Source organism: Ixodes scapularis, unplaced genomic scaffold (assembly GCF_016920785.2).
Source record: "Ixodes scapularis isolate PalLabHiFi unplaced genomic scaffold, ASM1692078v2 PGA_scaffold11__112_contigs__length_91849675, whole genome shotgun sequence".
NCBI lineage: Eukaryota > Metazoa > Arthropoda > Arachnida > Ixodida > Ixodidae > Ixodes > Ixodes scapularis.
The window spans coordinates 11,601,519-11,628,312 of record NW_024609837.1 but is presented as its reverse complement, the minus strand read 5'-3'; the positions used below and the strand labels follow the sequence as shown (position 1 = coordinate 11,628,312).

The 26,794-nt window shown below is 44.3% G+C and overlaps 1 protein-coding gene and 1 long non-coding RNA gene across 2 annotated transcripts in view; both read right to left on the bottom strand.

The window, feature by feature from the left end:
• LOC115332154 overlaps nt 1-26,691 on the bottom strand; it is a 55,737-nt gene extending 29,046 nt beyond the window's left edge. The window contains exons 1-2 of the mRNA XM_042289138.1: nt 25,744-26,691; nt 22,810-22,882 (exon numbers count right to left, since the gene is read on the bottom strand). Of these exons, the coding sequence (XP_042145072.1) occupies nt 22,810-22,882; nt 25,744-26,358 (688 nt within the window). The 5' untranslated portion in view covers nt 26,359-26,691. The remainder of the gene's footprint in view (nt 1-22,809; nt 22,883-25,743) is intronic.
• Nucleotides 8,870-15,432, bottom strand: LOC120844406. The gene is made up of 5 exons (XR_006077412.1): nt 15,421-15,432; nt 12,121-12,183; nt 11,958-12,017; nt 11,821-11,890; nt 8,870-8,997 (listed from the first exon to the last, which is right to left on the bottom strand). It is a non-coding gene; the product is annotated as an uncharacterized LOC120844406 (long non-coding RNA).
• Nucleotides 26,692-26,794: the final 103 nt, after the last annotated feature.

Below are 26,794 nucleotides of genomic sequence, written 5' to 3'. Positions count from 1 at the left end.
GCAGAAGGAACAACATGTAGGGCCCGCCGCCTCCGACACTTTGCATCCGCCTTGTGCTCCCGCAGCTTGTCGTCTGCGGCCCGCTGTCGACGCTTTCTCTTTGCCTCGCCCTCGCAAACAAGGGGGTCTTGACGCCCCTTGCGCTAATGCGCTGCCGCTCATGAGTGATATTTGGGGTTCTGCACCCTTCGCTGTTCTCGTGCCGTTACGCATCTCTGTTTAGTCTGCCCAGTGCAGTGCGCTTGCTGTTCCTGCACCTCAGATGGAGGGCGAATGTTGCGTGGTGTGGCCTGGAGTCACTGAATGTTCCCAGAGTACCGAAACTCCCAGGCTCAAAACACCAAAATGGCGGCTCAATTTTTTTTTTTTTTTTTTTTTTTACTGTGGTCATTAGGAGCATTTAGAAAGCCTGTTTTAGCAAAAAGTCAAACAGAAAAAGCCCCTTTTGTAGAAATTTTTATTGGAGATTAGTACAGAATGACAGGAGCATGATGTTTTCATAAAATTTTGGTTTACAAGGTTACGCGGCACAATAAATATTGTTTTTATACAACCATGTCTCATTGGCGACTTCAGGTATCGCATCCAGACCTGGGCGCATCCTTTTTTCAGTGGTATTTCGCAGCGTGTCCGCTTGGGAGATGGGGGTCGGCGGCCCTGAAGCCCCTTCCGCCGCATGTTTTAGCTCCAAAATGGACAAACCGAACCCGAAAGCTTCTTCAGAAACTACAAGCGATATTAAATAATACCTCATTAGTTAATTGGATCGAAGATTATCTAAGAAATAGATCACAGTTTGTCTCATATAGGGATGTTCATTCTAGCAATGTTAGTTCCGGTGTCCCACAGGGATCGGTTTTAGGACCTCTTTTGTTTTTACTTCACATTAACGACGTCGCAAATGGTCTTCCAGTTAAAATTTGCCTCTAGCAGATGATTACGTTTTGTACAACGAAATCAACTCCGTAGATGACCATGCCTTGCTAAATGACTCTTTTGAACAGTTTTTCAATTGGAGTAAAAAGTGGAAGATGGAAATTAATTTTGAGAAATCTGTCGTTATGTCATTTACTAATAAAAAGAAACCATCTGTTTTTAGGTATGGTACTGGTAATATAATTCTGCGTCAAGTTCATGAATACAAGTATTTGGGTGGTTTTTTCACGCCTAGTCTCAAATGGGATAAGCACATCGGTTCTATTTGTTCTCATGCTCTGCAAAGGCTAGGATATGTCAAAAGAACCTTAAAATCTTCAACTAGGAAAGTTAAAATAACGGCGTATAAGACCTTGATTAGACCTATCTTAGAGTATGGTTGTGTGGTGTGGGATACGTACCTAAAGGGTGATATTAAGCAGATTGATGCAATACTATCAAAGGCAGTTATATTTATTTGTGATATGACCGCAATTTTTCTCCTAGATCTACCATGACTTATATAGGACTTACGCCTCTTGATTCTAGACGCGCTGTAGAACGGCTTAAGCTCCTACACAAAATTGTGAATAATAACTGTGCACTTATTCATGAAAAATATGTTGGTTCTGTTACTGAATCACGCACTCAAAGCTTCCATCCTTTAAATCTCGTACCGTACAGAGCCCACCTTAACTGTTTTAAATATTCTTTTTTTCTTCGAACGATAGAAAACTGGAATAACATAAATGGATCAGTTCGTTATCTCCATTTTTTAAAGGTTTGTTTTAGAAATACAGTAGGTGTTCTGGTACGGTGCCTGGAGTGTGCTATATAAGTATATGTGATTGTTTTTGTACGCATTTTTCACGGTTTTCTAAGTTTTGTTTCGTAGGGTGTGTACATCTTTAATCGTTGGCCTTTCTGAATGTTTATGTATGTTTTCTTTCCACTCCTGCGATGACCTCATTGAGGTCGCAGTATTTTGAAATAAATAAATAAAAGCAGGGGTGCATCAAGCGTAGCGTTCACTATATGTTATACAAAAATACAAAGTCTCGCATTAATCTTTTTTTTCATGGAAGGGTACAAGATCCAGGAGATTAAGTAGGTATTCATAACCAAAATAGATGCACCTCCCAACCCATGAACAATATGCACGAGTCGATGCTGGACTTTTTCTGAAATACTTGATTGGGTCATTCAATGGTGTTCCATACGACTGAGCGAAACTCCGGTTTCGACAAAGCAACAGCATGAAATAGATGAATCATGCTAGCGTGAGTACGAAAATTCCGCATCATTCAGGAAATAAGGTTTAGTACCAGATAAGTCATTCACAATCTTCGAAACGTGCTCAGTAAACGAGAGGCAGGAATCAAACAGCACTACCAGGTCAAGAATAGTATCTGACCTTGCAATAGTTGAACCTAACATTTGGTATACGGGTATTCAACGCAGCTTGTCTGACGGGTATAGGAATGAGCCTTGGTCTTATTGGGGTTAAGTAAAGAATTATTTTTCAAACGAAAATTTAGAACTGTTTGAACAGCGTCTTGATTTATCTGGCGGTCAGTAAATGGGGAAGCGGATCGGTGGCCAAGTGAGCTAGCACACATCAGCTCGGTGCACATGGAGCGAAAGCTCGCGCTGCACTGCGGGGGCTCCGGAAGCGGGGGGGCAGGGTGGGCTTGAGCCCCTCCTGTCCTCAGGACCGAGCTGCCGAGCCCCCCCTCCCCCTCCCTCTTTTTTTTTTTTTAGTTTGTGTGTTTGCAGGTTATCTGGTATGGGCCTTCGGCCTATCTGCTGTACCTCCGTCTCTCCTGAGCCGAAATAAATGAAATGACTCTTTATGCATGCTGACCTACCGCCCTCCTCACCTCCTCCAAGCACAAAAAGCACCGGGGCGACGGAGAGGCTTGCTTGAAAAGTCAAAACCAGAAGAAAATGACAGGCAGGACTCATGAGCCTGATTGACAACCAGTTTAGAGCGAGCAAAGAGGAGACAGCGAAATGAATAGATTTCAACAAGACGACGTCGGTGAGCATTTGTCTGCTTCCCCCGTGTGGAAGCAAGAAGCCCAGAAGATGCATGGTGCTTCTGGCCCGCGGACAAAACAGGCATGCGGTACTACCGCGGCGCTTAAAGGCCATCATTAGGAGAGGGGGGGGGGGGGGGGGGCTGGTGAGCTTGAGTGGGGATTCGGGAGTGCTTAGAAAAGGCGAAAGTCTACGAGCTCCCAAATTTGACAAGGCGCCTTCGATGGCGAAAGCTTTGCGCGCATGCGGCGTCGTGCCCGCAGGGTGGTAAGGCATGAGGCGACACATGTTTACAAACTCAGGACAACACAACACGAAGTCTGAAACACAGCTCTTATCCTTCAGTACCCTCCTTTTGTGATGCCCCCCAACTTGTATTGACGCCAGGAGTCCGAAGCGATCACGGTCGATGTACTTGATCCTGAGGTACATACCGATGTATGCAACCTCTGCTTCCAGTTAAGACATCCGATGGCCCAACTTGCTGTGTTTGAGACTCCGTGTTGTGTTGTCCTTTTTTCCCCCCAGTCTCGGGGTTTTGTCTAAAACTTTTAACACTTGTTTGTCTACGTCTGCGTTAATACATCATGCTTCCCCGAGAATCCCTAAATGAAGGAAGGTTTTCATTTTTAGACATAGCCAATTTGGCATAGGCACAGCTGCGGTTGACATGTAACAGTTGGTATAGGAAAGAAAAAATAAAGAACACATGGTGCGGCTGATTTCAGGGGTTATCCAATCATTGTATGAGTTGTCAGTGCAAGCTTCTTACTGTTATTTTACTGAACCATTGTTTTAATTTGTTTTCCATGGATATGTGCGTGAATATGCGAACGCGGTGCATTAATATGTTTTCATTCAAATGTGGCAATTAATGTCAACCTGAAACCAACCTAACCTTGAGGATTTCGGAGATGTCGAGCCCCCCCTCTAAAGAAAGACTTCCGGAGCCTCTGCGCTGCAGAACCCAGGGAGCCTGAGCTCAATCCCCACCTCTGCCCATTTCGATCTGGATGATCATTAATTGTACCGGCGTGCGGTCATGTATCACCACTGCGTGGTGCACGTTCAAGACCCCAGGCTATCAATTGTATTGCATTGGCTAGATTGCTCATCTATAGCTGAGAGACAAGTCGCTCGTTGAGGCAGACTAAGTTGAGGCTGTATAAACATACCAACAACCGTTTTTTTTTTTTGTTTTTGGCAGTAAGTAGTTGTCTGACTTTTGCCCCGATACATTTTGACATCATCTGCAAACTGCAGCACCTATGAATGCTGCAGACTATCTGCCAGATCATAGACAAGAATGTTGAACAACAGCAGCCCAAGACTTTGCCCCTGAGGCATTTCAGTATTTGAAACGTACGATGTAGTTTGGTCTGTTTGCTCTCACCAAGATAACTTGACAACCAACTACAAAACGAGCTAGTCATGCCCAATGCTGACATTTTTTAAGGAACAACTTATGATCTACAAGATCACAAGCTTTCGTGCATTCGAAATAAACAGTGTCAACTTGTACACGAAGAAAAATTCCGAGAACGCCCAAGCAGTTGTGAATGCAAAAACATTACGTTCTGTCTCCTAGCGCGTTGCGCCACTGCTCGCCGTGTATTTGGAGACTTGGCAACGATGGTGGATTTAGCTGCCTGCCTCTTCGCTCGTTTTGTTGGCCACGTTTCACTACTGCAACTACTGCCGAGGTTGTGGCCGCCGCCGACCATCCCGTTCACCGGGCAAAAGTGTCCCTCACTCGGCTGCCGCCATGTTGTTCAATTTTGATTTTTTTGAAATTTTGATTTTGACCACTAGACACGTGATCATAACAAGTCCTGAGGCTTTTGCGCAAAAATGAGCCAAGATCTGTATTGCGATCGCTGTAAAAAATATAGTAAACTATTTTTCTCAAGCTGTTAGCCTCAGAGATCAGTGTCGAGCTCGGCGGCTGACGGGTCGGCATCTAGCGGAAGCATTGCGAAGCTGCCCGAGTTTTTGTCATAAAAGCACATTTTGGACCAAAAAATTGTTTTGGACACTGAGCCCCCCCCCCCCCCCCCCCCCCCCCCCCCCCCCCCATCCCCCCTTTTTGTTTCATTTCTTTTACAGGCCATTCATTATGGTTGTCAGAAGACTACCCGATCAATAGTTCGCTGCAGCGTCACGTTTATTTTTATAAAGTCAAAAAACGCAACTTCTCGAAACCGAAACCGGACTGGGAAGGAAAAAGAAATGTTCAAGAGGAGAGAGAGTTGGCAGAAATCACGTGGCTCTGCAACATTTTTTTGTCTCCAATCAGCGCATTTGCGGCCATTTAGAAGCCACAAAAATTTGGTATATTTAATTTTTGTTTTTAATATTGAGTGAGTGCGTTCGATGACCCACAACGTTGATTATATTCCGTAATTGTGTCTAAACCATTGAAAGCGCACGTGAACACGGAGAAGAGAGTGAGCGCGACTCAAACCAGCCAGCTGTCGATCGGTGATTTTCGGGCGGAAGAAATTCTGTTTTGGGTAATTGGGCTCTCATCTGTCATGTACAAATGAAAACCTTGACGAGCATAAGCACCGTCAGTGTCCCTTTAAAACAGACGAAACATAACTTATCTCGTCGGTACTGTTATTAAAGATCAATAAACAATTATTTGTGCACGGTACTTCGTTACTGGAGCAGCATTTTACTTCACACTAACGATTGTATTTTTAACTTGCAGCACTCGCAATCCAGAAATGAACTTGATTCAGCATCGTTAGACGGTTTACAAAATACCACACACACAGCTCATCACTGATATCAGTGGTCTGGCTGATTATCAAGTGCACGTGACATGAAGTTTGAGTGCGGCTCGCCTAATCGTGATTGGTCAACCGATTGCACACAACCATATGAGCCGCGCCTCAAAGATTTTCAATCTTACCGTCTTGTACTTTCAATCTCGCCGTCTTGTACGTTTGCCTTCGAAAACCATCCTCGCTCCACAGCGTTGCTCTATTTGTGCTGCCATGTAATCCATTCGAGTAGATCTGGAACATTGCCACAACCGAACAGATTGTATTCCACCTTTAACTAATAGCAAATCGCCGGAACAGCTGGACTGTCCAGAACTTTGTACCTGATATATGATGCAAAAACATCTACGCGCGACACACTTACCAAGTTTTTCCCGCAGTGCCGATTCTTGATCGGTATCCAAGCGCGTGAAGGCAGAGACGCAGCACTTCAGCGTGCCAAGGAAGCTTTGATCACGCCGCAAGACCAGCGAAACTTACTTTCAATGAGTTGTGGTTTTTTTCTACGGCACTGCACTTTCGTAAAAATTTTCACGTGTTCTCAACAGCAAGTCTCAACATTTACACGCGGTTTTAAAAAACGTCTTCAACGAATAACGACGAACGAGTAGAAAACGTGTTTTCAACACGCTGCCTCTGCAACGCTAGCAAAAGCGCAATTTCGCTGCATGCAAGATGGTTGTCCGGTGGCCGCACTCGTGGTGCGGGGTTGCGCGATTTAAGCGAGTTCGTTTCACTACACGCGCGCCCACCAGTGGTGGAGTAACTGTATAGTCTCTGCTTGCACAGCAAGCGTAGCATATACAGTCACTCTAACTAGTGGTGCCCACGCGTGCCGACCAACATTACTAGATTACCTAGTTACTTCAGTCCGCCTTCCGTGGTTTGAAGCGCCACCTAGATTCTTGTTTCATAACTGTGTGTTCTATAGAGCTAGTGTCACTGAACAACTTTTCAGAGTACCACTTTCGCATTCGCCAATCCTGATCACGTGGACGGAAGTGCCGCCATGGAGCATCCTGCTACACCAGCGCCACTTACTTCCGTGCTTTCCGGCATTTCCAGTTCCAGTAGATTTGAATTTGGGAGCGTTTTTTTTTTCATGTGGATCAACAGGATCGAGCGATAAGGTGATAATGCCTGGGTGCTGCGCCAAGGGCTGCAGCAATAGGGCAGAGTTTCGGAAAGCATTGTTTAACAATCCTCAACAAAATGCAGACCGAGAACAATAAAACAAGTGGTTGCGCGGCATCAATCGAACGAACTTCAAACCCACCAAGGTCGCATTTCTGAAAGCATAAATAATTTTACTTCATGTAAACACTGTTTACTGCTTTGGTCCTGCCGAGTACTGTTGCTCTGTATGGTGCCCATTCCAGGCCCAACTGGTCGACAGACTCGAAATCGTGCAGCGTCAGGCCACATGGACTCTATTTTCACATGCCGGGCCAGCGTGCCCCTGCACCCCTGTGTGAGGCTCGGCTTAAGGCTCTTGGGTGGCAGAGCCTTTGGCGCCGCCGGACTGTGGATCGGGCTGGTCTGCTGTGTCAGCTGCTCGACGTCGGTTCTATGGAGGGCACTCCTCTTAGCTCCGACATCCAAATAGGGAAGCGATCCGGCCAGCCAGGTCCACAGCTTGCAAGCAATGTGCCCCACACTAACTCTGCGCTCCCGGCTGCCCTTAGGGACTTCTTGGCCGCACCCTTGTCCGTTTGTTACCCCATCCCTACTGAACGGACAGAATCAGCTGCCCTTTGCCCCGCTTTCTCGCAATCCTTTCTAGCGAGTAGGTACATGTTGTTCTTATGATGTTTCTGTTATGTTTTTCTCCTTTCTTTTTCTCCTGCCTCCAGTGGTTGGCTAGCAGACGCACAAGCGTACGGGCTTTCGTCTTTCTGTTCTAACCGGGCAAGCCACTCGGGGTAAAACTTCTCTCCAAATAAAGATAATTATTATTAATAGATTATAAAAAGAGTGACAGGTGAAGTACCAGTTGGAGGCACAACAGGGAGAATGCTATTCAAGGTCTTCAAGCTTTATTCACCTCTAAAACACAGGGCAGAAAAAGTGAACAACCAGAGCACTTCACAGGTCTAAACTGAAAACAAATAAAAACGTCTTTTCAATGGTACTCGGGACTTCTTGCAAGCATGCAAACCGGGGAAATCCCTTTTCCTCGTTCAACGAAGTCTTTGGAACACTACCAATAAATTGGCTCAACCGCTCGATGAACTTACGACTTCAGCGTCGTAATAATGAATTCACAAAATGGTAATGATGCTCGTACGATCGATGAACGTGAAAAAGAGTTCCGACAAGCTCGGCCGTGTCGCACTCGAACGCCAGCCTATTTGTGCACACACGCGCATGAAGTGAAACCACGATGGGCACCGAATGCAACCCCGGATGCCACAATGCAGGCCACTGGAACGGCACACAGAATGTTTCGGCACGTCGACGACACCTACTCGATGTGGAATCAAGAGTACGCACAGAGATGATACAGGGTGTTCTGGCACAATCCTTCCATCCTGACGTAGTCGCGCATGCCCAGAGTGCTTCGTCCGCACCTTGCCTAGACAGTGTCAATATGGGCCTTGCCAACTTTCAACAGACAGTATCACCGAAGCCCACACTATTGGCGTAGGCTTACACTGCCAATAGTCAAGATTGAAACTGCAAATTCATGCATTGGACTTGCAGTCTAGGAAATGCGCTTGCAGATTGTGTCTTCTCCAAATCTAGGCCCCAAAAAAACGTGACGGTCTTTACACGCCGCTTCTCGTGTACGTGCACCATTACTTTGACCGCTCATTCACAACCACTGGATCTCCTTCGTAAGATTTGAGGTTTTGCAAAACCAGACGCTGGGAATGTAGTCTCTTGTAGTGTGTGGCCACCTTCCACTTGCTTGCGGTAGGCACCTCCCAAGCCACCACTAGGGTGCCGGGATCGCAACCGGCGACACCATGACAGCTCTGTGACTGACCACTTTTGAGAAGGCCGTAAACATTGGTCGAGGACGTGTTCTGCGCACCATACTGCCACTTCCGTACGACCCACAGCTCGGCCAGTCGTGTCCTCCGACCCCACACCCGTAGCCGTTTCTGCAGCCGCATCACCGCACGCTCCGCGACCTCTCCTCGCCGCTCGAAGCCGCCCTAGAGTCTGTCGAACCGTAGTCGAAGCCACCAAGGAAGACCTCGTAGAACTGCACACGCTGGCTGTTAGCTCCTTGTGGACCCATGGCTTCCTGCAGATAAGGAAGTCTATGACTGGCACTGAAATGGCGGCCGACCGGAGAGGACGGCGGCAGACCCGCTTGACTTGGCCGGAGGGGTTCGAAATTTAGTAGAACCATCTCGTGCCCTTGCAGCACCCTGTACCGTACACATTTCTTTGAAAATGGGTCGACCATTTCGTAGCAAAGCCTTCACACGCACCACATTTAATGGGACCCAGGACAACCGTAACGAATAAAGCCTACGTGTCAACTTTCACTCAGAGCGGGTACGGAAAGAACCATTGAACTTTACAGACAAAACCTTGCGTCTGCGGCCCAAAAAGTTGCTGTGCTAAGGTACAGAACTTGGAATTTGCCTCCAACTGCTGTGTTTAGTGTTCTATTCCGCCCAAGCATCTAAAGCGATCACGACATGACAACAAATGACGTTGCAAAAGCCAGAGTGACATGCTCTCAGATGTCACAATCCTAGCAAATAGGTGTGAAAGTCCCGTAGAAAACAAAAAAAAACGAGAGATTTCAAGTGTGGTTGCTGAGGCGGTGTTCCAAGTCCTTGCTGCCAGGGCTTCCATAAACCTTCTAGCTGGCAAGAGACCAGCGGTGGAATGGGTGTCTCCCACACCCAGCTCCTCCGCTGCGTCACCAGCAGCATTACGGCAGGTGACAGCACAACACTTCTACTGCTGCGCCGGATAGGCGCCTTCCGGGGCACATACCCTGGAGGTATAATGCAACGGAAGGAACCTAGACACAACGTTACTCGTAGCCTTAGCTGCGCTCCGAGCCAAAGGGACCATCAAATGATTTTTGCAACTCCTTCCTCCTTAGCTTTTCTCTTCAACTCCAAAGCAAAATGAGCCACCACATGGTTGTGACGCGGTATTTCGCCGGACGCGATGACCCCAAGTTTCCATCCTGCTTTCTATGCACACCATGAAACTTGTCATTCGCAAGTGATAATAAGTGCCGTCAAGGCACTCCTTGGCTACTATCGTGAATCCAAACATTTGTCGACGGACTGACTGTTGACGAGTGAGTGAGCTGGGTTCGGCTGACCTGCTTGGGCACCGCGGATGCATCGCAGTAAAAAGGCGGAGAGCTACCAAAGGAAAGGAGGTCACAAACAATCCGCTGTATTTTCGTACCGAAAAGCAGGCTTTTGGCTTTCTACCCTCGTGTACAAGTTTTATTTTGGCACAATAAAAGATGGGCAATTAGTAAAAATCCCAATCTAAAATCATTTACCCAGCCCCAAATTAAAATCATGGTCCTTTTAACATAAAATAGTGTACAGAAGTGCTCTTTTGACCCCAGTGCCTGTGACGGCTGATTCTCACATCCAATAGACCTTTTTCATATATGCGCGCCATCTGTCGGAAGTTGCGCCAAACCTTTTCCGCGGTCTCGAACGTGTCGACCCACGTTTGATGTGACAGGCGGAGCGCTGCTACGGCAAAGTGATGCAGCGCTACTACCGTGTCTCGCTGCGCAATCAACGAAGCAATGAGAAGCCAACTAAAGTGAATATATGGATTGCGTTTGCGTTTCTTTTTAACCTGAACTTCTCACACCGAATATTGGAATGATTGTAGCATTTTGCCGGGACTATCCAAGTGGTGAAATGGCAAAGTCCGTGCCGCCTGCTTCTACTGAGGGCTTTGTCAAACTCTCTCGATATATGAAGCTCCCCATTGTTGTATTGATGGCCGGTCAAGGCTGTTTCCCAGATTTGTGCCAGTTGCGTCCGCAGCAACCAAAAGGACGTAACAATAAAGACACTGGGACAACTGCGGTTAGTGGTTCTACGAGGTTGCTCCTTGCGCTTGTCACGTTGTTTGCGGAAAAAAGCTTTCCTGGTGACTAGATTTTCGGTGTTTTTCGGTCATTCTGAACAAAGCCGATGACACCTTCAGAATCAGGCTCGCTAATATAATACATACTTAAGTACCCAACGCCTCCACCACATCCCAGAAAACCGATGACATCGTATGAACTAGCCCGGAGAAGGCTATGCAGGCAGAGCAAGAACGGTGGAAAAGCCTAAAAGATGGCGTGGAGGAACGACAGTTTGCGCGTCCGCCGAGAGATGGCGCCAATAATGAATAAAGTCTAAAAAAACCGTAAATTGCAAAAAAAAAAAGAAAGAAAACGCACAAAATTCTACAGTAGAGTCGCAGCAATGGCTTGGACAAGTCACGGCGAAGTCGTTGGGCATCGGCGTTCTTGGGATGGGCATAGAAAAGCGTTCGGAAAGAAACAGACGCATGTTTTGTTCCGAAAGTTTTTGCTTTTTGTTTCTTCTTTGGTGGAGAGCATGTGATACTGCATCTCCCAGCACAAGCTCTTGGCATTGACAGTGTTACAACAAAATTTTGTTGTCGACCATTTTTTGTTTTTGTTTTGAAGAGTGTGTGCAGAGGGCGTTGGTCAGTACAAAAACCCCAAGTTTACAGCAGGTTTTACACTGTGGTTTAGCTCTATGGTAATGCCTCCGCTTCGCATGCAGCGGACCCAGGTTCGATTCCCGTGGGCAATGGGCAATCTTTGTTGAGGATTTGCCAACGTCGACAATGGACATACCTGCCCCCGAAAAATCTCCGGAGCGTCGACTTCCGTCGGATCTTGGGGCTCTGCACACAGAGGTGGTTTCAGCATTCAGAATCGCACCTAGCTGTGAAATGACTCAGACAACAGACCAATCTTAACAGACACCATTGCGTTGCCACGTTGTTGGGCCCCTTTGGAAACCTGCGGCTCTGCAAAAGACGAGCTGGAATTCAACCTGTTGCCAGTGATTGAATGTCAAAGTTGCTAGTTTAAAAAAGTACAGACCTGGATTCGTGTGGAATGCAACCTTCGTCACGTCCGTGTAATCTCGTGGTTCACCTGAAGGGAAAAAGATCTGACACGAGACATAACATTCTGACTACATGTTCCCATTACAGAAAGAAATGCTATCGGGAACATACCTTTCGTAAGAGCTGGCACTGGGTTCCTAGGTTCCCAAACTTCCTCGTAACATTCCGGCTCTGTGAGTCAAGAAGAAAGTGTGATCATTTTCAATAAAGGTAATGCTTTGTAAGACCCAGAGTAAAAAACCCCCAAAAAACAAGCACCAATTCTAGGACTGACCTGATTTAACAGATACAAGATGGCTGCTAGGCTCTTCGTCCTGTTCAACATATTCTGGTGGCTCTGCAAACGCAGGGACGGCAGCGTAACATATTTATTTGTTTATTTATTTACCCTCAAGGCCCCAAAGGGCGTTGCAGAGGGGAGTGGAAGAGAGTGGGGGGGAAAAAGGTGACAATGGTACAGTTGTTCATACAATGAAATATAATGTAGTAATTAACGCTTGCTCAGACATTTCAAAAATAAGTTATAAAATGTTATAACAGTAATACCAATTAGAAAATGGATCATCAGAAAATGACAAACAAGGCATTTTTAAAATCAATAGTACTGGTTATGGAGACTATGTCAGCGGAAAGGCAATTCCAATCAGAGCTAGTGCGAGGAACAAAGGAATTATAATAAGTGTTAGTTTTTGTAATTGAAAATACCGACTTTGTTCTGAAAACATTAGTAGGTGGAGTTAGAGGTTCACGGTGCATGAAAGGGTTATTATGATAAATCTTATGAAATAAAGTCAGGCGGAATATGCGTCTACTGTTCATTAGTGTAAGTAAACCAAGGCCATGTTTCATTGAAGTAATGCTGGAAACGGTGTAATTACAGAGAATGGAACGTGCCGCGCAAATTTGAACTGGTTCCAACGTTGCAATGTTAGTGTTGGTATGACCGTGGTCCCAAATAAAACATGCGTTTTCAAGCTTTGTACGTACTAAAGTAGTATATAAGAGAAGTTTTAGTGACACTGGTGACTGTGAGAAATTTTGTTTGAGATATCTAAGCATGCAATTGGCGTTGTTAGTTATGTAGTTAGTGTGAGTTTCCCAGGAAAGATCAGAAGTTATGTAAACACCTAAGTATTATTACGAGGACGCAGACTGCAGCGGATGTCGTCGATGTAGTAATTCGAGCATATGTTAGTATGACGGGAAACTCTCACGGATTTACATTTATTAAGGTTGAGTTGCATCAAACACTTGTCGCACCAGTCAGATGGGAGGACGGAGATGCCCGGAGTTATTTGTTATTTCTTTATATACTACACAATCATCAGCAAATAAATTGATATTAGAGGGGATACATTCAGACAGATCATTAATATGGATGAGGAAAAGTAGTGGACCTAAAACAGAACCCTGGGGAACTCCAGATGCTACGGGAGAAAGTGGAGTTAGTAGCATTGGCATGCACAAATTGATAATGGTTGGTTAAAAACGATTCTATCCAGCGTAGCATGTTTGGATCAATGTTGAGCTTACTAAGTTTTAATAGGATAGCCGGTGAGGAACTTTATCAAAGGCCTTAGAGAAATCAAAATCAACAAAAAAGCAGTCTATCTGGGAGCCATGGTCAAGGACAGAATGAAGCTTATTAGTGAAGAGCAGAAGCTGTGTTTCGCAGGAAAATTATTTGCGGAAGCCGTGTCAAGTAGGATGAAAAAAAGAATCTGATTCTAGGAAACATGCAAAGTTAGATTATATGATATGTTAGAGTATCTTACAAGAAATGGATGTTAAAGAAATGTGCCGGAAGTTATTCGGTGAGGAGTGGTCACCACTTTTACGAATTGGAGTCACCTTTCCAACTCTCTAGTCTTTGGGAAGGCAGCCTTCCTCCAATGATTGCTTAAAAATCACTGATAGTATAGTTGATGAATATGGCTTTGTGTTCTTCAAGAATTTAGAGTTAATATTGTCAATACTGGACAAAGAAGAGAGCTTGACGTTGTTAATTATTGCAGCTATACATCATTGGCAAAAAGTCAGGGCCAGTAAAGTTGGGGTACAAAGAAACATGGGTGGAAGAAAAAGATTGTATAAATATATCGCTTAGCAATGATGCACACTCATCTTGCCCTACCCGTTCCCCATCTATGTTTGCAAGCTTATGCTAAAACGCCATGAAAACAATACTGTTACGAGATCCTAAAAGGAAGCTTAGCTTGAGATGTTTGGCTTGTGCCAAGATGTGAAGGAAGGAACTACATGCCTATGCTTAACTGTTGCGATAGATACTATGCCCTGGACGCTCTTTACTAAAAAAATTTAAAAAAAGGGACCAAGGGACATTTCAGGTTATGCTGCAATTAAATAAAGCTATAAAACATCTGTGCTAATAATTTTTCTAGCATTAAGAAATGCCACAAAATCTACCCTGTTCAATTCTTTCTGGATTTGTCGGTTGCAACAGTCTTTTATGCATTTGTCATTTTTCAACCAACTCTAAACCTTTTTAGTCGGTGCAACTTTGCACCAACTATAAAAATATAGTTGGTGCAATAATTGCACCAACATTGAACAAAAATATTAAGATGCATATAGATCCTTTTAAGTAATTAATATAGGAGCATTAAAATATACTACCTTATTTTGCTTTAAAACTCTGCAACAAAAACAGCTCTAAATCAACAACACCCAGTGTCTTCGGGAAAAGACGTAAAAATTCAGGAACGAGACAAGCTGAATTGTAAATGTTTCTCCGTTATTTGCAAAAAAGTTATTTTAAAAGAATATTTTGTACCATAAGTCTTATGTCGCAGTTTTAAGTGGGGAGGTTTCTATCAAAAAAGAATAGCAGTTCGTCTTTGTGTAATGTAAAAAAATGAATTTTCACGAATATCGCAACTTGAAATAGAACGCAAAAAATTTATCACACAAATATATCACCGCATGGTACTTAATGCAATATCTATTGCTCCAAATCCCAAAATTTTGCACCCGCAAAATATTTTCAAAGTTTGCACTTTGCAAAATTCACAAAATGTTTAACCTGCTAACATAAAGTCGCTAACAGTATATTACTCTGGCTTCTCAAGTTATGGTGTTATTGAATTATAACAACTATGATTAACACACAAAGCTAGAAGCTAGACAACCTAGACTTGTACACAAGTCTAGGTTGTCAATACATCTGATAGCTTTGTTTTGTAAAACAAGTAACTTGCAACAAGATTTTGTTACTGTTCCTGACCAATAAATTTACTAATAACGATGGACAAATAATAGTTCACCACAATGCATTCTACAATCATCCTCCATTCCAGAAACGGGCAACTGGCCACTCCTAATTTTAGCATTTGTGCATATGGCACGTGCCTCGCATGCATTACGAAGCAAAAAACATCTGCCTGCCGGGCTTTGACGATCACGCGCTGGGCTGCGATTTTGTGGACATTGGCACGGTGCACTTGTTCCACGTGTTTCGTTGTAGAAACCTCAAATGCTGGTAGTCCCTTTAGTGCTAGATTTAATCTGAAATGACCCGCTACATTATGCAAAAACAGCTCGCACAGCAACCCACCCTTCTTGATAGTAACAGCCGTCATCGCAGTGTTGCCACCGGAACCGTCCAACCCTGCAAGGGGAGATGGCAAGAGGCTGCGATTAATGCAAAAATACGCACTGAAAAAATTTGTGTCATTAACGCCAATTCGAAGCACAGAAGTGCTTTGCCACCATTAATAATGGAAAGATCACGTTGATGCTTGTATGCTAATACACTTGCAGGTATTTTCAAAAGCTTAAAGCTCTCCATAAAGAGAAGCACGAAAAGTCTTAGTGCGCAAGACATGAAGGCTCCAGCAACCAATAACGCCAACCCATCCAACTGTCAGCCACGCAAGATAGACATAAATGTGCAAGTTCACCTGAGACGTGTTCCAAAACTTCCTCAATCTCACTTTAGGGCAACGGTTTTGTACCTCGGGGTTCAAAAACCTACCTGCGTCTAGCATTGCTCTGTCTTGTCACGTGACAGGAGCAGCCAGATTAACTGTGATCTATTCGGGTAAGATTTGGAACACAGCCCTAGTCTAGCCTTCGCCAGAATAGTCCTACCTGATCATGCTGACAAAGACCGATGAGCACAGAATCTGTCATAAGACTTCCAGTCCTATCACAGATTCTTACGGCATGATGGGCCTAAAAGGGGCACTGACTCGTCAAAATCATTATTTTTTTCATTATCAGAAATGACTGAAAACGATACCTGGACATTATCCTCAAAATGCGAAACTTGTGAAATCAGTATCTGTGAAGTAAAAAAACTACTTCCAGATACCGAATTTGAAGTTCGCGTGCGATCCGCGGCAGTGCAGCGACTACCCATATTGAGCCGTCCTGTGAGTTCGAGTTTCTCTGACACCTCCGAACCTGCGTCACAGCTAGCTGTTGCTGCCAGCCAATACAGTAAAGTGTTGCACTAAAACTTTACAGAACTGTATACAGAAATCAGCTAATAAAACAAAATATGTGTTTAAAAAAAAAAAAGAATCTAACGGAAAGAACAATAGCATGGAAACATACCCATCCCCGTGGAAACTGCCTCGGTGCAGACCTCTGTAGGATCTGGCGGCTCTGCACACATAAGTGATTCCAACATTTAGAGTGGCACCTACCCATAAAATGCTACGAAGACAACAGACCAATCTTAACAGCCACTGCCGTGTTGATCTGTCGTAGTCTCTCTTCGGACACCTGTGGCTCTGCAAAGAATGTGGTCGGATTCAACGTGCTGTTGGTGATTGAACGCCGAATTTGCCAGTTTAATAAAGTACACACCTGCATTGAAGTGGAAGGTGATCTTTGTAACGTCCGCGTAATCTGGCCATTCAGCGGATAGAAATGAAAAAAAGTCATGAGAAAATGTTCAGAAATGTTCCTAGCCCCAAAAAGAAATGCTATTAACAACATACCTTTCGTAAAAGTTGGAACTAGGCTGTTAGGCTCTCGAACTTCCTCGTAAAATTCTGGCTCTGCAAGTACAAAAAGGATTGAGATTCTATTCAATAAAGATAATGTTAAAAAAAAAACTATGGAGGCATTAATTTTTTGACAGACCTGATTTAACAGACACAAGATGGCTGCTAGGCTCTTTGTCCTGTTCAACATATTCTGGTGGTTCTGCAAGTGGAAGCACAGCATAGTGAAATTTTAGCTTATGCTGAAACACAATGAAAACACTATACGATGCCAAAAGCTTAAGATGTTTCGCTTGCGCCAAGATACGAAGGAAGGGGGGCTAGATGCTTTACACTGCTTTTTAAACAAAATATATTTAAAAAAAAAACCTTTTTGAAATTTTGTTTTTGGAGTTTAGCAGGCACTTATCATCTTGTCCTGAAGTATTCTTGTGAAATAAGTCCCTCTTCCCCTGAAACATTGACTTGGAAACGTAAAATCGGTCTGTGCATGCTCTTTTGCTATTACTGTAAAACCCTTTAAAAAACCCCTGAAAAAGAAACAAGTTTTTTTTTTTTTTTTTTTTTTTTTTTTTTTTTTAACAATCAGGTTGGGACACGCGTGTCAAGAAATTAAATTTATGCGAGAAAAGATTTTATCCTGCAATATTAAAGGTGCGAGAAACGGTTTAGTTGGCAGTCACCTCCTTTCCACTTGTTTCCTCTCTCGGCCTTTCAGGCGTGTGGAGGAGTGGTGGATCGGCTTTGCCCTCACGTTGAAGTGGAAAGACCGAATGACCATTCCGTAATGTCATGGACTTTGCGCGCAGAATTTCAAATAAATCTCTCCAAAAAATATTGCTCTAAAAAGAGTCCTTTCATTTTTTTTTTTTTTGTGTCAAATTAATTTTTTGACACGCGTGTTCCAACAAGACTGTCTAAAAGATCTTTCTTTTTTTTTTCTTCTCAGGGGTTCTTTAAGTTTGTAAGCCCTAAACTTTCACAAAATTTGAGAATTGAAAAATTCGCCAAATTGAAAGGTACACGAAAATTTCGGTACTTAAAAAACAGGCGTCTGAAATTCACAAACTCCAGCGGCTGCGATTATGACCTCTGTGTCCGATTCGAAAAAAATAGGGGCCGCGAAAATAAAGTGTTTTACAGTATTTCAGAATTAACTGCTATTAACACACTGCTGTTTTATGGCAGCCATATCTCCACTTGCACGCATCCAATAGTCCATTTTTTCTTTCTCCGACAGGTACACGTGTGAGGTATTTAATAAGAGGTATATATATGTTAAACATAACATTGTGTTCTTTAGATGCCCTTTATACTTCCCACAATAAATAATTTTGAAACTGAAAAAGTCATAAAAACAAAACCTCCAAGTGCTTCCATTTGTCTTAATACTTTCCATAATCTTTGCAAATGAAACTTTCAATATTAGGACATATTTGTAGTCAGATTGTGAAGGCAGATATGTTGTGCTAATTTAATTCGTATTCACTTACAAGTTATGTTAAAAAAACTCTAGAAGCAGTGTTCCCTCTTAAACAGTCATAACAGAGAAGCCAAGGGCATATCTTAGTGCCAAGAAACATTTTAATATATGCTGAAAGGTGCGGAAGAAAAGCTAGAAAAACCAGAAGTGACCCGCTGCTAATGTCTGCTACATGTCGCTTTTTTGTGTGGGTCTTCTCCTACATTATGTGTGGTTTGTGAAAATTTTAGATCGAAAGTAGTTTTCACGGCATACTTTTTGTTGCGATTTTCTGTGTGTGCGCTCCTAGAAATTTATGCTGCTGAATTGTAAGAATTCAGGTGTAAAGAAGAAAGATCTGTGCAAGTCTAGTTGTCTAACATGTCAATGCATTGGATTGCTTTATTTTTGTAGGATGAGTAGCTTGGAAAGATCATTCTCTACTGCTTTTCTCCGGAGCAATGAACAGTGGCTTAGGTGAAGGCGCAACAGGTTGTCTTACTCGGTCCCCGTCCCCTTTATGCCACCTGTTTGGTCAGACAACCCTCAAATGTTGCCAGCCCTTTACAAGCCACATTTTAACCCAAAATGAGCTTTTACCTAACACGAAAACTACTCATGCAGCAACGAACCTGTTTTGATAGTAACAGCCCGCATCAGGCTGTTGTCACTGGAACAGCCCCACCCTGCAAAAAGAGATGGCAGGAGGCTTTAATTACCCAAAAAAAAAAGTGATGTGCTGAAAATTAAGGTGCTATTAATGCCCAAATCACAGCATAAAAGTGCCTTGCTGTAATTATCAAAGAAATGATCCCACTCACACTAATGTGCTAATGCATTTACAGGTATTTTCCAGAAGCCTGAAGCTCTGCATGAAGACAAGTTGACGAAATCTTCTAGTGTTCAAGTCAGAGAACTTCCAACAACTAATAATGCCAATCCATTAAAACTATCGGCCACGAGGGTCAAAGACAAGTGCGCAAACTCACCTGGTCCATCGTCCGGCAGTATGGATTCGCTTTCCTGGGTGTCAGAATGGCCCTGCAGATCTGAGACAAAACATAAAAAATATAATTTAGGATGCATGAAAAAAAAATGTTTGGGAAATTGTCACCAAGCTATTATTCAGACCAACAGATAGTTGGCCTGTCAGACAGCCCCTGAAATAGTTATTTTGTTAGTTCTTTTCAAAAGTGTTTGCATCTAAATTTAAGAAGTTGGGAAAAAAAAATTCGATGACACTTGATGTGAATGCGAAAGCATTATTGTCCAACTGAAAGCCGCCAAGTGCTCCTTCGAGTCTTGCGCCGCCAAGTGCTCCTTCGAGTCTTGCGCCGCGAGTGATGTTTTCGAGTTTTGCTCATGTTTCCCTACTGCTGAGGTTGCAGCTGCTAACGATATAGATACTCCGACCGCCGCCATGTTCCTCGCCGTTGAGAGGAGCAGAACTGGCTGCAGCGCCAACAGGGAGTGTAGCGGCGCGCCGCGCAGACTACCCTGGCTTGCTGCTTTGGCTCGCTCGTGACTGCTGCGCCGCTGGGTGAGGCCGCGGCGGGACTGCGAAGCTTGGTGCGACACCGGGAGTGTGAAGCTCGGCACGGCGCATGCTGAAATCACGTGTCCTCTCATCATCATCAAGGCCCCAGCTGCGGGTAACGGTTGACAATGTTGGACCTAAAAGCGCAATGTTAGGCATAACGCCATGCCAGCGTCACCCCCCTCACGTCAAACAGCTGCGCGTACCGGTTGATGACATTACACCTCAAAGCGTAACGATAGGCCAACCATTAGGCCTAACGTCAAGCCAGAGCATATCCGCACCCCCCTCTTGCTGCGTCGCCAACAGTTCGGCTGGCCCCTTAGCAACAACTATGGAGCCACATGACACGTTGAAACCAATGGGAGTTTAGGTGCCGTTTCGTTCAGTCAATGGGAATTCAGGAGACGCTTCGCCCAGCCAATGGGAATTTAGGTGCCGTTTTTCGCTGCTACAGACAACGCCGGCTTCGCTCCATGGGCCAGTTAATGCTTCCGCATTAAAACATGGATTTACATCAACATAACCAGATATGGGAACTGCTAATGGCAACAAGAAATGACTTTAGATAGGCTACATCAGCGAAATCGACGACACCTAGCAGTTTGAACAGAAAGCTGTTGTGGCAGATTCGCCAGCCTTCTTCAGTGAATCAGATATTCACAGCGCCTGGCGGTATAAAGATGAAGCCGTGAAAGAATGTTAAAAATACATATGGTGAAATTCGTAAATAGTGTTGCCAACTTGGACCAGAAACAATTGTATTGTTACTTTGAGACAAAGTTTGATCATGCATTCATTTCACGTCTACAATTTCAGAAGAGCAAAAATTCAAACAAATCAAAGAGTCCAACAAACTAGACAAGATAACAGGCTTAAGCTAGCGGAGCTAGTTGTTCCATACTTCAGGTAAGGCCAGCTGGACTAGAAAAAACATATACACACAAAGAAATGACCATACACACCGCTAGACTAACAACCAACTTTTTTTTTTTTTCCTCTTCTGTATGTTTTTTTGTGTGTGTATGTTTATTCTAGTTCAGCTGGCCTTACCTACACAAGATAAGAGTGTCAAACAAATGAAATATGAAACTGCCTCAAACTAACTGTAAATTTTCCTGTTCTCCTTCAGCCACGCTTACGTTGTCAGTTGGCTGGATTTGCTCGAGCAACACTTTGCAATCATTTTGTACACGGAGTAAATCGCTCAAACCCCAGTCTATCGCAGACACTGCACGCATTTCCTACAGGATAGTTTGTAAAGCACTTCCAATGCACATTAGCTGCGTCATGCCCCGACAGACGTGGTAATGCCACTGAAGAGTAATGTGACGAAGCAAGTTTTGCGATGTGACAACGCATGAACTTGCATTCAGCAACATCTGCCTCAGCTTTGGTAGACTGCAAAGCACATGCTAGATGTTTACGTTTTACATTGCTACACTTTCACATCGCTACACAGTTCAAAAGAGCGTCATTCGGCCCCTTCTGTGTAATGTAGTGATGTGCCAAACTTTTGCCAAATCAAAAATTCGGCGCCGAATCGCCAAATTTTAAAAATACATTGTTGCCAGACCTAAGAGTTTATATTTCATTTTTTTGGGCAAAAAAAGTTTGTAGGTTCTTTATAAATGCATATTGGCACAGCTCTTACAAAAATAAGGTAATATTCTACAAGATAATTGTATTGGTGTCATTTTTGTGTGTTTACTGGCAATTGTACAGTGACTTTTTGCAGAAGTGGTGTGACAACGAGGTTGGGTAGTAGCTGGTAGTAGCAAACGCAGCAATGAGGTTGGGACGCAGTCACGATACCGGAGTTTCGATTTTGAGGCCTCATCAGCGCAAGCCTTACTTTCTCTGCCAGTCACCGTTTCGTGAATGCAATGGCTGCTGAGCCTCAACTATAAGAGAAAACAATATTATTGTAAATATGCTTGTTTTCGGATTCAGATCAATTCAGCTTTGCATTAAAGTGTGCGTCCCATATTCCCAACGTCTCGTTTTTAACTTTTAAAACGCCAGTTTCCAATGTTAGGACACGAAGATGGGAAGAGTTAGGAATGTTGGACGTGCAATGTGGAGCATGATAGTTATGTTTAGTTTTATGCAGATAGGTGAAAGCCGCGACATAACGCTAATTAAAATGCAATATTATTTGTTTTGGCACAAACTACTTGTGAGCCGAAAACAGGACCGCTATAATAGTGACGAGTTCTTTAAAGTACTTGTCAGTCAATGTTGCAACTACCTCGCTGCATCACTCGAAAGATCAAACGAAAATCACGTTATCCAGAATGTACCGGCTCATTTGTGACTTGCGCAGTAGACTGTGTCAATTCCAAGTCTTGTTCCAGGTCTGCTCTTGAGGCAGAAAATATGAGAATTACACTCACAAGGGCGAACAAACGCACAGTTACCATGCCTCCTACTCCGTACCTCGCCATAACCACTGGTTGTGCTACACTGTACGATGGTAATCGCACGACCGCACGGCGTCCATTTGCAATTCATGGCCCTGTCAGCCCCGTCGCATTCTCGCGGAAGCACAGACATTTGCTGAACTTTTGCCAAACTTTCGTTCAAAAGTTTGGCATGTGCCAAACTTCGCTGACTTTGAAGTTTGGCAGATTCGGTCCATCACTAGTGTAACGCTAAGAACTGAAAACACAGAATCCGCGCCGCGCAAACAATGTCGCTACGCCATTGAGGGGCGACGACTGGCGGATGGATGGACACACGGACAGAGGACACACTTCTGAGGTTGAGTTACGTCGGAATGGGAGGTACTCATATGGTGTTAATCCGCTGTTTCGTTGCTAGATGTCAGTGTGATCAGACTTATAAGCGTCATGTAAGCTATGTATTCAACGGTGTCATGTGATTCCTTGCAATGCTCAATTTCAGCCTGTGCCAGACAGATGGAACAGGAAACTTTTCTTGAGAGAACCTCAGACTATGAAGCAGCCAGTGAGAGAATAGGGTCCATACCATTGGCATTCCCCTCCGTTTCCTCGTCTGACCTCCTCAGGGCTATCTGGAACTGATCTGGGCATAAAATTCCCTGGAAAAAAAAATAAAATAAAAAATTTAAAATGATTACACAGTGTGCCGCAATTGACAGTGGCAGCTGTTGCGTTGTCAAAAAATGTGCTTTATTTAGAAGACATACTTTTAGCTGATGTGCTTTAGGGTATTTGCTTTTCGTAGTATAGTCATAGGAGACGTGCGTTTGCAGAATGTTTTTACGCTATGCGCTTTTGGTGAGAAAATATCACCGAGACGCGCTTCTCTAATTCGGTGGTTGCCGCAGCAGAAGGAACAACATGTAGGGTCCACTGCTTCCACCACTTTGCATCTGCCTCGTGCTCCCGCAGCTTGTCGTCTGTGGCTTGCCGTCGATGCTTTCTCTTTACCTCTTCCTCACAAACAAGGGGGCCTTGACACCTCTTGCGCTAACGTGCTGCTGCTCGTGTGTAGTATTTGGGGTCCTGCGTCCTTCGCTGTTATCGTGCCGCTACGGTCCTCCGCCTACTCTGCCCAGTGCGGCAAGCTTGCTATTCCTGCTCCTCAGATGGAGAGCGAATGTTGCGTGGTCTGGCCTAGAGTCACTGAATGTTCCCAGAGTACCGAAACTCCCAGGTTTGAGGCTCCAAGATGGCGGCTCAATCTTTTTTTCTTTACTGTGGGCACCAGGAGCGTTTAGAAAGCATGTTTTAGCAAAAAATCAAACAGAAAAATCTCTTTTTTGTAGGAATTTTTATTGGAGATTAGTACAGAACAACAGGAGCATGATGTTTTTCTAAAATTTTAGTTTACATGGTTATGTGGCACAATATTGTTTTTATACAACCATGTCTCACGGGTGATTTAAAGGGATGCTGAACCGAAATCTGGATTTCCCAAAACACGCGGCAAAAGCGTGCAACGGGATGCTACAAACACCAAAATATCACTCATACAGCGATATCTCGAATGGATGACCGTATTTTTAAAAAAAAGAGGCGCATTTGGCAGGAATGTTGACGTCATGTTTCTCCGAGAAGGAGAGGGAACGGCCTCGCGTCTTCTCCGCCTCGCGGCCTTAAGGGAACGAAGCGAAGAGAAGAGGAAACTAGGTATCTTGACGGTCACGCGCCTCGTCGGCCTGGTTCAATCTCGACTTCTTTTTCCAAAAATACGGCCGTCCATTTGAGATATTGCCTTACTAGTAGTGTTGTAGGGATTGTAGTGTCCCGCCTACATCTCCAGCATTGTTTTTTTTAAATCCAAATTTCGGTTCACCATCCCTTTAAGGTATCGCGTCCAGACCTAGGCGCGCCCTTTTTTCAGTTGTATTTCGCAGCGCGTCCGCTTGGGAGATGGGGGTCGGCAGCCCTGAAACCCCTTCCACCGCATATGTTTTGGCGCCAAAATGGACAAACCGAACCCAAAAGCTTACATTTAAATACCTACACATTTGTGATGGGGCTGAGCAGACTACCGTGCACAAATAATTATTATTGATCTTTAAAGGAACACAAACATTCTCCATATATTTTTTAAATCTTATGTTAGGCAATTTATTATATTGTCAGAAAACTTCCCAATCAATATTTTGCAAGTGTCACATATATTTGTAATAAAGTAAAAAAAAAAAAAGACAACTACTCAAAACTGAAACTAGACTGGGGTGTGTAGCCGAAAATCATGTGGCTGTGCAACTTTTCTTTTTTTTTTTTAGTCAACATATAGTATCAGTTTTTAGAAGTCACAAAAAATAGGCATCATACTTTTTCCTATTTTTAAAGGGATACTTCAATGAAATTTGAAATATACCCGTCGTGTTCACAAATAGGTTGAATATGATCCACAATATCCGTAAATGACAATCGCACGTTTGTATTTTCAGCCTCCCATGGCTGTATTTTTCGTTATAAACGACCTACTCTGGCAAGCGCTCAGAGAGCAGCCAGCAGAGAGCACATCACATCCGCCGCAATCATGACGCAGTTTTTCTCGGGACCTTACGTCCGGACGCAGCGAGCTATCCCAGCCAATCCTGCTCTGTGGACGTAGCCCATGATACGCCTTCTGTGCGTCGCTATCTCTAAGGTCACGTGACATTCACACGGCCTTGGATAGGCCCCGATGGCTCGTAGCATCTGCTGAAAGCAGCCGAAGCACACCAGCGATCGCGCCCCTGCAAGTAAACCCAAAGCTGTCTTTGTACGAATTTTGAGTGGCGGGTTAATCTTCTATAATCTTGTAAAGGGACAATAGCGACTTCTGCGACACACAAAAGGCATTCTCGGGAAGAGGGGAGTTCCTTCTGCTCTTCTCTCGTCGTGCCCGGAGGCGAGACAGTTACCGTCACTACCTGTCAAGTTTCCTAGACGGGCATTACAAACGAGGCGTTTGCGACATCCACCAGGTGCTCTTTGCTAATCGTTTAATTTGTTTTAAAATTCCTCTTCGAGTCCTTTTCAACAAGAGATTGGTGAGTCTGATGTGATAATGGTCCATTAACACGAATAGACCAAGAAATAAGCTCCGAAATTTCGTTGTAGCATCCCTTTAATACCGAGTGTGCTGAGTGTGTGCCTTCGATGACCCACAACTTTGATTATCTTTAGTGGTTGTGTCCATGGTGGAAGAAAGCACTGGTGACTAAATATCATTAACATTCAAAATAAAACTGAATAAAATTAAAATAATTTTTGTAGTTCATGGCGTGACATTTTAGTATTGCAGGTCTGATACCCAAGAAGTGACCTGTTTCCTGAAGTGCTACGACAGATATATTGAACTAGGCACATTTACTACATATGCATGAACGAATTTAGCAGTTAGCAGAAATCATTGAAGTAAGACAAAAGAAAAGAAATGTAGTATTAGTAAACATTTAAGCATGATTCCTGCCATGTGCTATACCATTTAGATTACCTTTGTGTCACTTGAATGAGTTGCACCGGAGGAGCTTGTTTCCCCCGAAGAGCTGTTGCCAGCTTCCACGGTAACAGACGGGTCTTGTCCCTCATTCGTGAGTGGCACCGACGGTATGACGGGCGGTGCAACGCCGGAGGAATTAGTACGTCTTTTAAACGGCTTCGATGACGGCGAAATAGCAAGCTCGGAAGATTGGACAGAATGCAGGGGCGCTTCAGCGACAGATGTCTTCGGCTGACGTCGTTTACGGTCGCTAGTCTCAGCATGCTTTCTCTTTCGAGGCGGATTTCTGGGTTTTTTGTAACCTGCAAGGTACTTCGGGCAGTCAGGGAAAATGCTCGGAACAGCGTCTACAGATAGCACGGCCTTCTTTGGAGCATGGAGGAGAACTCTCCCCCCGAGCTCCGCATGATACGTTTTCGATACCAGTTCGTCGGGGAAATGCTTGGCACAAACATGATGACTAGGTAGTAACCTGCGATCGGCCCTCGCGATTGCACGACGCCACTGCTCCAGGCGAGCGTCATTCGATGGAGCTTTAAACAAGGGCACTCGCTCTGCACAGTTCCGGTACCCCGAGTTGCAGTTGGGAACGAAGCACTTCTTTCCCATCACCTTCGTGCACGATGGTGGCACCTGTGATTCAGAGCCGTGTTTAGGGTGCAAAACACGAGGCCAGCCACTGGCCACACACCACCGCCACACATGCACCGCTTGCACCACACCACCACTCCAACCACACCACGAAAAAGGCGAGCAAGCACACTACGCCGCCGACACCGTGGCCGCCGAGGAATGACTAGCCCACGATCAGCCTTAGGAGGCACTGTCGCACCGTGTTAGGAGGGACCCTAGTATGAAAAAACATCTAGGGACTTTACTAGTATTCAGTGCTTTAGACCCTCGTTGCTTGGTGTAAACAGTGTAAACCACTGTAGTGTAAACATAGGTTTGTTTACCGAAATTCCAGATATTCGTGTACAAGCCGGGCAACACTGTCCATACTTTCGAACTTCTTCGAACTTTAGTGAAAGTTCGCAGGCTTAGC